Raw genomic sequence first — 13,048 nt, forward strand, 5'->3', positions numbered from 1 at the left:
GTGATGGTAATGGTGATGATGGTGATAGTGATGATGGTGATGATGGTGATGGTGATGATGAAGATGATGAAGGTGATGATGGTGAAGGTGATGATTATAAAGGTGATGGTGATGACAGTGATGATGATAAAGGTGATAATGAAGGTTATGGTAATGGTGATGATGGTGATGGTGATGATAGTAAAGATGATGAAGGTGTGATAAAGGTAATGAAGGTGGTGATGGTGAAGGTGATTATTATAAAGATGATAATGGTGATAATGATAAAAGTGACTATGGTGATGATGGTTAGATGATAATGTGGGGGTGTTGGTGATTATATGATGGTGAAGGTCACCATTTATTGAACACTAGCTATATTCAAGACACTGTATATGCAATATATCATTTAATTCTTACATAAATGGAGTAAGAAAGACATTTCTCCTACCCACAATTAAAGATCCGAAGTTGAGACTCTTGCAGATAAATTGAGATGCCCAAGGTCACACAGCCAGGACTCGAAACCTTGTCATCTTACTCAGAGCCCTGACGCTAACCATTACAATCACCCATCCTCTGTGATTACAAGAATTGCCTTCCTCTAACCTCCTTAACATGCTAAAAATGACATTTAAAGATGTAATGCCCGACATCATTTCACAAGGACAATTAAATTATATTTTACTTCTTCTGTGAGTGAGAAGTTCCAAGCATGAAGGCACTAAAAGATTGAAGAGAAATTAATGACATGTTAAGATAGCCTTTTGCCACTAGCGTCTTAACTGCTGGTAGTTTTATTCAACAGCAAAGGGAAAATGCCAGGAAAATTTGTCCTAATTTTCTATGGAGAGTAAAATTGAAATAACACTCACTGAGATCTTAATAACAACACTAACTGAGATCTTAATGTGTGCTAAGGACTATGTTAGGAGTTTGCACTGATTCATTTAAGTCTTCAACCCTGTAATGAAGGCATCACCACATCTGCAGATGAGAAGACTACAGATGATGCTCAGAAAGGATAGGCGGTTTACCCAGAGTCACACAACCACCTACTCAGTGGAAGAACTGGGATTAGACTTGAAGTCTCTTTGAGTTTGTGGTAGATTGTGCCACATATTTCAGCATCACTTCTTGTAGTGCCCCTCACTACAGAAGGATTATTCATCCCCTTCTTGGTGAACTGAGTTATGGCCATGTGACTTGCTTTGACCAATTAAATGAGAGCAGAACAGAAGTGCACCACTACTAGGTAGAAGCTTTAAGAGAGCTAAGCTGTGCTTTCCCACAATCTCCTTTTCCTGTGCCATGAAACCATCAATGTTCTAAAAAGGGGGCCACACCTTCAGCCTGCACTCCAGAGGAAAGACGATGTGGGTTAAGTCACAGTTATGTAGCACAAGCAAGAAATAAACATTTATTGTTTTAAGTTGCTAAGACTGAGTGTGGGAGGCAAGGGGCTATTTGTTATTGCAGCATAATCCACTTTATCCTGACTGATCCATGCTCTTCAGGATATGTTAGGATGCTAAACAGATGAAACCCACAGCATACAGCATACCCCAGCAGCACCTAAACCCTCATCCCCAAATCAAGACAAACCCAAAATACAATTATAAAAGGTCAGGGAAGAGTGAGAACGTGAACAACCATTCAATTAGACTTTGGGACTAGGCTGATGACAGACAAAATAATTAGCCTTACCTGGCGATTAAGGAGACAGTGTACCACAAAGAGCAACACTCCCTGAAGGGTGTTGATGATGGTGAATGAGTATGCAATGATTGATCCAATCGTCTTCCCTACTTCTTCAACCATAAAAAAACCAAGGCCCCAAGAACAGCCCAGGATAAATAGCTGAGAAATGGCTTTAAATGTCATGACTCTGCAGGGAATAAAAGTAATAATAACTACGGTTTACCAGGTATCCACTACAAGTGCTAACTAAATGCTCTGTGTGCATTCCCTTATTTAAATCTCACAACAGCTTCATGCAGTTAAGTGACGTATACAACAAGGTCACACAGCTTGAGGATGAAGTGGAACCCATGACTTCAGTCATGGCAAATCACTGAGATTAGTGCTCTCTCCCCACCGTTGAAAATAATTTGATTTCTCTGCATGTCTTCTGCCTAGATTTTTTGGAAGATTTATGGGAAAATGCCTTCTAGAAATTTGTATTAAAACATTTGAATAATGGTGAATTCCTGACTTTAGAACATAACATAACGTTGGGTTTCTTCACACAAAGTATATTGTGTTTCATATAATGGAGTGGGATTGTTGATGGCAGCTGGCTGGGAGAGCTGATGAGTGTGTGTGTGTATATGTGTGTGTGTGTGTGTGTGACTTCACTTTTTACTTTTTGTGTTACCCCCTGGGAATATAAACTCTATGAGGGCAGGGATTTTGGTCTGTTTTACTCACTGCTTTATCTCCAGTCCTTAGAACAATGCTTAGCACATAGTAGATACTCAATAAATATTATGGTTTGTGATAAACTTGCTAATTAGTCCTTCCTGTTCCTGATTTGGTTCCTAGGTTTTCCACAACTGCTATCTAGCTTGGTGATTTTTCTTACATCCAGCCCTCCTTCCATTTGCACTTACAGAAAGATATATACTTATAGAAAAGACAGAAAACCTACCTATGTCCACATTTAGGAGACAGCATAATCACTGGTATATGAGGATTCTCCCATGACAACTTTCTCTTTGGCCTGAATGGTGCCATATGGCTTCATCCCCTCTGACCACAGCCAGTTGCCCCACAGTAGACACCTGACCTATAAGGAGTCAATCAATCCATTTTCCCCCCAGCCAACCAGATTTTGTCTCTTAAGCATTTGAAGTAAGAGGCTTGGAGAATGGACCTGTGAGACCCCTTTGAGGTGGCTCTGCCCTGTTCATCAGCTGTGGGAAGTCAGTCTGCAGGGAGAAGAGGACAGAGCCAAGGTGCAGGAAAGGGAGCCATAAATATGCGATTTTTTTTTTGAGATGGAGTCTTGCTCTGTTGCCCAGGCTGGAGAGCAGTGGCACAATCTCGGCTCACTGCAACCTCTGCCTCCTGGGTTCAAGCGATTCTCCTGCCTCAGCCTCCCAAGTAGCTAGGACTACAGGCGTGTGCCCCCACCATGTCTGGCTAATTTTTGTATTTTTAGTAGAGACGGGGTTTCACCATGTTGGCCAGGATGGTCTCGATCTCTTGACCTTGTGATCTGCCCGCCTCGGCCTCCCAAAGTGCTGGGATTACAGGCATGAACCACCACGCCCAGCCAGATATGCGATTCGATAGCACAATGGTTAATTCTGGAGCTTAGGAGGCAAAGGGACTCAAGTGGATGGGGGCTTCTAACAGATCTGGAACGAGTCTCTCAACAACTCTTTCCCAGCCTCCCCTTCCTGCCATGATGTCTGAAATTTCTAGAATCCAAGTCCTTCCTATTGAAAGAGCATGATGTTTCCACCATGTCAATGTTAACCTCGGATTTATTACTTAGGAAATAGATGAGATAGTTAATCTCTACCCCAAAGTGTGACATTAACCTAGTGTAGCACAACAGGGTAACTGTCTATTCACCAGCAAGAGGAAGAGGTTGGCAGCAGGGCACAGCTGCTGGGATGAGGTCAGACATGGAGCTTGCTGTTTGCAGTTCTAAGGAAGAAGTGAGCCCTTAGAGGGTAAGGAATTGAGAAATGGGGGGATGGGGAAACACCAAGAAGGGTGGCACTTTGACCCTCAAGAATTGAGGAAACCAAGTTTAAGAAATGTCACACTGGTCTGATAAGTAGAGGAGACTTGAGACAGGGTCTGAAATTAGACAGATAGTCCTTTAATTTTCATGCATGTGACTCACCAATGCAAGATCCTTACCCACTCTTGGGGTAAGGATCCAGCATCTATCAAGATTCTATTGAATATTAGCTTTTGTCATCATTATTTTTAATAGCATAGATTGGTACCCATGAGAATTGAGTTTCTACAACCAAAGAACATGGAGTCCAGGTAGGGCGCGGTGTGGTTCATGCCTGTAATCCCAGCACTTTGGGAGGCTGAGGCGGGTGGATCATCTGAGGTCAGGAGTTCGAGACCAGCCTGACCAATATGGCAAAAGCCTGTCTCTACTAAAAATACAAAAATTAGCCAGGCATGGTGGCGTGTGCCTGTAGTCCCAGCTACTCAGAAAGCTGAGACAAGAGAATTACTTGAACCCAGGAGAATTGCTTGAACTCGGGAGTGGGAGGTTGCAGTGAGACAAGATGGTGCCGCTGGACTCCAGCCTAGGCGAAAGAGTGAGACTCAGTCTCAAAAAAAAAAGAAAAGAAAAGAAAAAGAAAAGGAAAGAAAACGGAGTCCAGGGGGCATATGGGCTCTTGGTGGAGTGAGAGGAGGATATTGATACTCTTGGAAATAATTTCATAATAAGAGTGTGTTATACAAAGGAGGCACTGGATGAATGTTTATTTTTCTTTTCTTTTCTTTCTTTTTTTTTTTTTTGAGACCGAGTCTCGCTCTGTTGCCCAGGATGGAGTACAGTGACATGATCCATAGCTCACTGCAGCCTCAACCTCCCCGGCTCAGGTGATTCTCCCTTTGCAGCCTCCCAAATAGCTGGGACTGCAGGCGCATGCCACTATGCCCAGCCAATTTTGTAAATTTGTTGTAGAGACAGGGGTCTCAATATGTTGCCAGGCTGGTCTTGAGCAGCTAGACTCAATTCTGTCACCTCAGCCTCCTCAAGTGCTGGGATTACAAGTGTGAGTCACCGCACCCAGCATGAATATTTATTGAATAAGGAAATGAAGTTACCTGAAAATCAGAGTTTCTATTTCTTCTATAAATTGTCCTTCACATGCTCTTTATCGCGTACCAGGATAATTTATATCATATTTCTGCTTGGGTTCTTTCTTTCCCAAAAGAGCAGCCATGTAGGAATAATGTTTGGGTACCACTGATTCTGATGCCTTCTTACCTGGTGTCCTGAATGGTGGAAACTTCTTTATTGAGGGAGGAAAGTTTGCTTCTCAAAATCCACAGAACTTGGAAGTAGAACACCAGGTTTATCTGTGGGAACCGCATGAAAAAAGTGACTTGGAATTTTCTTTTGGAGCCATTTTATACAATCTAATTTGAGGAGGGCCTAAGAATCTTTTCCCAAAAGACACAGGTTTTATAAGGATGGTATGCACATATGTTCTGGTCTATTACGTACAACACGCAGCATATACCCTGTAGCATTTGGTGCTTGATTAGGTAACTATCCAATTTATCATTCAAACCAGGACACTTTGAAAGTGGAAAGGTGCTATTAATGTCTCTACCAGGGAACAGGTGTCATCAGAAAGTTTCTGGCAAACAGGAAACCATGTCACCCTGTGTAGAGAGGCCAACCATTAAATATTTGTTGAATGGAATGAATAACAGCATTTTGAAAAGAAGTCCCAGGAGAGGTGATATTATTACATCAAAGCAACAAGTAAGCCAGGAGGAATCCAAGGAAAGAAAAGTGGAGACTACTTTCAGGAAGAGGGGCTGATCACATTAAGCTATTATTTCTTATCTTTATCTCATTTCCCCTTAGATAAGAAAAACATTTTGTACGCTTGGTCAACCTAAGGCGGGCACACCCATAAATAATTATCACCTACCAAGATAATGACTGCTACTGGCCCCATGAAGCTCCAGATGAATCCTTTATCAAGCTTGAGCCAACAGCTGTTGAGAGAGAGAGAAGCATTAGCTGCTTCTTCCTTGGGAGAAGGCAGAGAGCTTGAATACAGGCTCCTGGGGCAAGATGTGAACAGGGCCAGGAGTTACTTCGGTCAGAATCCTGAATTTTAGATGGAGTCAGATGTGAGTTCTCATTTGATGCAGGTGCATGCTCTGAGGCTGAGTTTTTTCAAGTGTATAATAGAGCTAATCAAAGTACTGGAAAGATTTTTAAAAATGATGACTGTAGCTCTCTACTGAGGCTTGAAGTCAGGGAATGTCAGTTCTCTGGCTTCGTTGTTCTCCTTCTAAGTAGTGTTGGTCATTCTAGGTCTTTTGCCTCCTTTATCTAAACTTCAGAATCCGTTTGTCAATATCCACAAAATAATTTTCTGGGAATTTGATTTGGAGTGTGTTGGATCTATAGATCAAGTTGGGAAGAACTGCCATCTTGACAACATTGAGTCTTCTTATCCATGAACATAGAATATCTATTTGGATATCCTTTGATTTTTTTCATCAGAATTTTGTCACTGCCTTCATATAGAACTTGTAGGAAAGATTAAATAAGATAATGTGCTTAAAGTTTTTGAGTACAGTTCCTAGCAATGAGTTAATGGTAATAAATGTAGTTAGCAAGTTGATAATGATTGCTATAATGAGAAAGAGAGTAAAAACAATAACTACAGCTATAAAAACTAACTCTAATTAAGCATATTGCATGCACCAGGTACTCTGTTGTCCAGATAATTTGTATTCTTTCTTGGCTTATGATGGCAAAGGTAGCATACCTTATTTTTAAAGGGAAGCTGAGAGCCTGAATCTCTAACATTCAGTAGGCAGAAAAGCTTCCAAACTTAAGTTCTATCCGAAGGGCTGCCAACTATGGCCCACGGGTCTGATCCAGCCCGCCACTTGCTTTCATAAGTTTTACTGAAAGACAATCAACTCATTCGGTTACATATTGTCAATGCTGCTTTCACACTACATGGGCAACATTGAGTAGTCACCTCAGAGACCTTGTGGCCAGCAAAGCCAAACATATTTACTGTCTGGCCTTTTATGGAAAATATTGGTTCCAAATCTTTGCTATTGTGAATAGTGTCGCAATAAACATACGTGTGCATGTGTCTTTATAGCAGCAGGATTTATAATCCTTTGGGTGTATACCCAGTAATGGGATGGCTGGGTCAAATGGTATTTCTAGTTCTAGATCCTTGAGGAATCGCCACACTGTCTTCCACAATGGCAACCCAAATGTCCATCAGTGATAGACTGGATTAAGAAAAGGTGGCACATATACACCATGGAATACTATGCAGCCATAAAAAAGGATGAGTCAATGTCCTTTGTAGGGACATGGATGAAGGTGGAAATCATCATTCTGAGCAAACTATGGCAAGGACAGAAAACCAAAGACCGCATGTTCTCACTCATAGGTGGGAATTGAACAATGAGAACACTTGGACACAGGGTGGGGAACATCACACACTGGGGCCTGTCGTGGGGTGGGGGTAGGGGGGAGGGATAGCATTAGGAGATATACCTAATGTAAATGACGAGTTAATGGGTGCAGCACACCAACATGGCACATATATACATATGTAACAAACCTGCATGTTGTGCAAATGTACCCTAGAACTTAAAGTATAATTAAAAAAAACAAACACCAAATTTCCGTCTTCCATAATAGAAAAAAATCAGAAGGGAGTACCTAAAATTGTAAAAAAAAAAAAAAAAAAAGAAAAGAAAATGTTGGTCAACTCCTCTACCTTTCTATCTCCAGCATTCTGGTAGGACATAGAGTTCAAGCTGGAAACAAAGCACCTCTTTGACTTTAAGAGGACAAAGCACCTCTTTGACTTTAAGAGGGACAACATTGGGAGGCCGAGGCAGGCAGATCACCTGAGGTCTGGAGTTCAAGACCAGCCTGGCCAACATGGTGAAACCCCGTCTCCACTAAAAAATACAAAAATTAGCAGGGCATGATAGCGGGTGCCTGTAATCCCAGCTACTCAGGAGGCCAAGATGGGAGAATTGTTTGAACCCGGGAGACGGTTGCAGTGAGCTGAGATCACACCACCGCACTCCAGCCTGGGCAGGTGAGCAAGACTCTGTCGCAAAAAAAAAAAAAAAAAAAAGGGACAACAGTAACATACATGATGTTTTAGTGTGTGCACAACCTACTTCCTAACCCAAGCACCATTAACAAAATATTAACTTCTTCAACTAACTGTTGTGTGTTGAGTTTTGCAAGCTTCATTACTGAAGCAATAAAACATGGCTATTCAGACTATTTCCTTGAAAATTCTGACTTACTTGCCTTGCAGCTCTGACTTTGGGGAAGTTTATGAAATGCACTCAGGCCCAGGTGTCCTGTGCGTAAGAAAATAAACTGCTGACGTCATAGGGTCATGGTGAGAATGGCATGAGCTACTGCATAGAGGAAGCACCATTTTTGATGCACCATAGGGCTTTGATAGTTGTAATATTGGTGTTATTCTTTACAGTAGCCATTGCTACTACCATCATAAAGACACACATTATGCTTACTGAGTAAATGTTCCATAATTCTGGGGTCCAACTATTGCTGACACAGCAATAATCACAGCTGGGATCCCGTAGCCTACAGGGTACATGAACCTTTTCTTGAATCTGCCTGTGCTGGTGTAGTTGGCCACCTTGAGGTTCCTGACGGTGAGGAAGAGGTGCAGCCCTTCCAGGAGCATCCAGGTGAAGCAAGCCAGGTAGAGGAAGTGCAGCAGCCCTGCAATGATGGAGCACAGCACCTGGAGGGAACAGAAGAGTTAGGGGTGTGCAGCAGATGTGGTCTGTACCTGATTATATGCTCAGCACTTAGCATTTCCTGGATGTGGCCTGGAATTTCAATTTGAGCATCTGTAACATTTTGCCTGGGGGCTACACATTTTCTGAGGACTTCTGCTAGCCATTGAAGTCTGTTTACATCATGCATAGAGCAGGGTAGAAACCCAAGGAATACATGTCGTGGGAACAGCCCCCAAATGTATAATAAACAAAAATTGGTAGAATCTACCAATCTAAGACATGTGCTCTACACTGCCCCCTGGAGATCCTCGGTGGAATTGAGCTCCAAATGTCTATAGTGGAAACATCTATTGGCTAGGTGCGGTGGCTCATGCCTGTAATCCCCAGCATTTTGGGAGGCCGAGGTGGGTGGATCACCTGAGGTCAGGAGTTTGAGACCAGCCTGGCCAGCATGGTGAAATCTTATCTCTACTAAAAATACAAAAATTAGCCAGGTGTGGTGGTGCACGCCTGTAATCCCAGCTACTTGGGAGGCTGAGGCAGGAGAATCGCTTCAGCCTGGGAGGCAGAGGTTGCAGTGAGCTGAGATTGTGCCATTGCACTCCAGCCTGGGTGAAAAGAGTGAAACTTCATCTCAAAAAAAAAAAAAAAATTTCATGTGCTGATGTTCTAATCCCCAGTATCACAGAAGGTGAGTGTACTTGGAGACAGGGCTCTTCAAGAGGTCATTAAGTTAAAATAAGTTCAGATATGTGGGCCCTAATCCAAGTTATGTACATCTAAAAATAGATTAGGCTGAGGAGGGTGATCACCTGAGGTTGGGAGTTCAAGACCAGCCTGACCAACATGGAGAAACCCCCTCTCTACTAAAAATACAAAAATTAGCCAGACGTGGTGGCTCACGCCTGTAATCCCAGCTACTCTGGAGGCTGAGGCAGGAGAATCACTTGAACCCGGGAGGCGTAAGTTGCGATGAGCTGAGATTCTGCCATTGCACTCCAGCCTGGGCAACAACAGCGAAACTCCGTCTTAAAAATAATAATAAATAAATAAAAATTTAAAAATAGGAGATTAGAGTGCAGACACACACAAAGGGATGACCAAGTGAGAACACAGGGAGAAGATGGCCATCAACAAGCTGAGGAGAGGCATCTCAAAAAAAGCCAACCCTGCTGACATCTCGATCTCAGACCATGAGCCTCCAGAATTGTGAGAAAATTAATTTCCATTGTTTAAATCACTCCGTTTGTGGTACCTTGTTATGGCAGCCAGAACAAATGAATATACTTTTATCGAAGTCATGCTTCATGATTTCTCATAATTCTCCAGATGTGTTCACAGACACAAAATTTTCCATTCAATATGTGGAATAAGGCTTCCATTTCTAATCGTGATAACATAATGAGGACGGGATTTACCCTCCCACATTAAACAATTAAATGCTAAATGACATGTATGACATTATGAGTTACAGATATTGGAGAATAGGCATTGAATATTTATGTTTACAGTGATTTCTAAAAGGAGGGAAAGGCCGGACAAGGTGGCTCACGCTTGTAATCCCAGCACTTTGGGAGGCCAAGGCATGTATCACCTTAGGTCAGGAGTTCGAGACCAGCCTGGCCAACATGGTGAAACCCCATCTCTACTAAAAATACAAAAATCAGCCAAGTGTGGTGGCATGTGCCTATAATCCCAGCTACTCGGTAGGCTGAGGCAGGAAAATCACTTGAACCCGGGAAGTGGAGGTTGCTGTTAGCCGAGATCAAGCCACTGCATTCCAGCCTGGGTGACAGAACAAGACTCTGTCTAAAAAAATAAAAAAATAAAAAAATAAAAAATAAAAACAAATAGAAAAAGAAACCTACCCTATCAACACATAGACCGTAGACTTCTGGCCTCCAGACCTGTGAGACAATAAATTTATATTGCTTAAGCTGCCCATATGGTGGCTCTTCATTATGACAGCTCTAGAAAACGGAGACAGAGACCAAGTTATCTAGAATGTATGAGGCAGGCTGGGCACAGTGGCTCACGTCTGTAATCCCAGCACTTTCGGAAGCCAAGGCGGGTGGATCACCTGATGTCAGGAGTTTGAGACCAGCCTGGCCAACATGGTGAAACCCCGTCTCTACTAAAAATACAAAAAAAAAAAAAAAGAAAGAAAAATAGCTGGGCATAGAGGCAGGCACGAGTAATCCCAGCTACTTGGGAAACTGAGGCAGGAGAATCACTTGAACCCGAGAGGTGGAGGTTGCCGTGAGCGGAGGCTGCGTCATTGCACTCCAGCCCGGGCAACAAGAACAAAACTTTATCTCAAAAAAAAAAAAAAAAGAATTTATGAGGCAAAATACCACAGGGTAGGGAGCTATAGTGGGGTTGGGAAGCGGGGAAGGGGAGAGATTGGCAGAGGGTTTGATTACTTATCAGCAAATGCTTGCAAGGAGACTAACCAAAACTAGGAGAAGGCTCCTAAAGAGGAGTAGGCAGAACAATCTTCTGAGTTCACACAGAACTGGAAATAGCTTGTTCCTATTGTCCAAATGGTTTGTTCCTATTACCCAATTTTACCTGAAGTTCTGTGTGTTAGGGGAGTCTGATATACAGATTCCCTGTATGTTAGAGCAGATTTTCTGTAAACAGGCTCTCTGTATGTTAGAGCAGACTCTCCTAACATCCAGAATTTCAGGTAAAATTATCACGAGAGTATTATATCATTAATGGGGCCAAATGAGCCCTAGACGAAAGAGAATTCCGTGACCACTCTATTCAATCTTAGAATCAAGACTTGAATGTATCAAACTGTTTCCAAGTCACTTAATTATGTCCCCTCAAAAGCCTAAAACTGTTTAAATAATTTTTTTGAAAAGATACAGCACTCATAATTTAAAATTCACCAAGAATGGCATTCAAACAAAAAATAGCAGGCATGCAACAAAGCAGGTAAATCCAATCAGGTAATATACACACATCCTACTATTTCTGTCTCTCCAGAAACCCTGACTAACACAACCTCTTAACTACCAAATCCAGCAGTCTCTCTACTTGGCGTTTCTGTTTGTTTTTGTGTGTTTGTTTGTTTGTTTTGTTTTTTGTTTTGAGACAGAGTCTTGCTCTGTCACTCAGGCTAGAGTGTAGTGGCATGATCTCGGCTCACTGGAACCTCCACCTCCCAGGTTCAAGCGATTCTCCTGCCTCAGCCTCCAGAGTAACTGGGATTACAGGCGTGAGCCACCACGCCTGGCCTGAATTGGCTTTTCCTGTCCCTGAATTAACTGAAGTTTTATTCAAAATTTTGTGTCTATGTACATTTGTCTGGGAAAAAGGGCTTTAGCTTTCAACAAAATTCTCAGAGGGATCCAACCTCAAAGATGCTGAGAACCATTGCTCTGGGGATTTTCAAGAGAAAATAGAATTCAGGCTTAAGGAAGAACTGGTTTGAAGTATAACTGGCAATTAAAATGTGGACTAGGCTGGTGTGACTTCTAAGCCTTTGTGTCCCCATCCAGAATGTGGAGACTGTGGCTCCTACATCCTGGTGGTCCCTACCTCATAGGTGTTTGCAGAGGGCCTGGCACCTGTGAAGACCCTCCTTACTGAGTGGCCTCCATTCTGAGAGCATGGCCTCAAGGACTCTGGAGAGAATTATGGAGAGACCACGTGCAGAACTTTCTTCCTCCTGCCCCAACGCCCCCTCTTCCTCTTCTTCCTCCTGCTCCCTCTACCGCCTCCTTCCTCCTCCACAGAGCTTTATTCTTAATCCATTTTACTTATCACTGATCGTTATTTCTGTAGCTTGAAGTGTCTCCTTCGTGTAGAAAACTCCAATATCCCTTTCTCCTGCTTCAATCTCTCCTGGGCTCAAAATTCCTATTTCCAATTTTCTATTGTATGTCTCAATTCCAGTGTCTGACCAGCACCTCTAACTAACAGATTTAAACCCGAATTCATTCTATGTCTCGCTCCAAGTCTGTTCCTCTTTCTCGCCATCCGTCTACCCAACCTCCCAAATGGGAAACCTCTAATTCATCCTTATTTCTGCTTTCTCACACACACACCACTTCCACATCTATTTGGGCCTCAAGTCTTACCAACTCCCCTTACAAACATTTCTAAAATCTGGCCCACTTCCTCTAGCAGGGTTCATGTTTTTATTTTTTTATTTTGTTTTATTTTTTGAGATGGAGTCTCCCTCTGTCACCCAGGCTGGAGTGCAGTGGCATGATCTCCGCTCACTGCAACACTCGCCTCCCGGGTTCAAGCGATTCTCCTGCCTCAGTCTCCCAAGTAGCTGGGATTACAGCTGCCCGCCACCACGCCTAGCTAATTTTTTGTATTTTTAGTAGAGACGGGGTTTCACCATGTTGGCCAGGATGGCCTTGAACTCCTGACCTAGTGATTCACCCACCTTGGCCTCCCAAAGTGCTGGGATTACAGGCGTGAACCACCGCACCCGGCCCGTATTTTTATTAACTCCCACTTAGACTATTCATAGCCCTGTTGCTATTCTTTCTGCTGCTAGTTTCATCTCACTGCAGTTATCTTTACCTTCAACTTTTGTTGTCCTGAG

At 42.8% G+C, this 13,048-nt stretch overlaps 1 protein-coding gene across 3 annotated transcripts in view; it reads right to left on the minus strand.

The window, feature by feature from the left end:
• LOC129137958 (putative adhesion G protein-coupled receptor E4P) overlaps window positions 1-13,048 on the minus strand; it is a 55,154-nt gene that overhangs the window by 2,528 nt on the left and 39,578 nt on the right. For all 3 annotated transcript variants that reach the window (XM_054672618.1, XM_054672619.2, XM_054672617.2), the window contains exons 12-15: window positions 8,245-8,480; window positions 5,631-5,697; window positions 4,955-5,046; window positions 1,687-1,867 (exon numbers count right to left, since the gene is read on the minus strand). In XM_054672618.1, coding sequence (XP_054528593.1) covers window positions 1,687-1,867; window positions 4,955-5,046; window positions 5,631-5,697; window positions 8,245-8,480 — 576 coding nt within the window. The remainder of the gene's footprint in view (window positions 1-1,686; window positions 1,868-4,954; window positions 5,047-5,630; window positions 5,698-8,244; window positions 8,481-13,048) is intronic.

This window comes from Pan troglodytes, chromosome 20, assembly GCF_028858775.2.
Source record: "Pan troglodytes isolate AG18354 chromosome 20, NHGRI_mPanTro3-v2.0_pri, whole genome shotgun sequence".
Classification (NCBI taxonomy): domain Eukaryota; kingdom Metazoa; phylum Chordata; class Mammalia; order Primates; family Hominidae; genus Pan; species Pan troglodytes.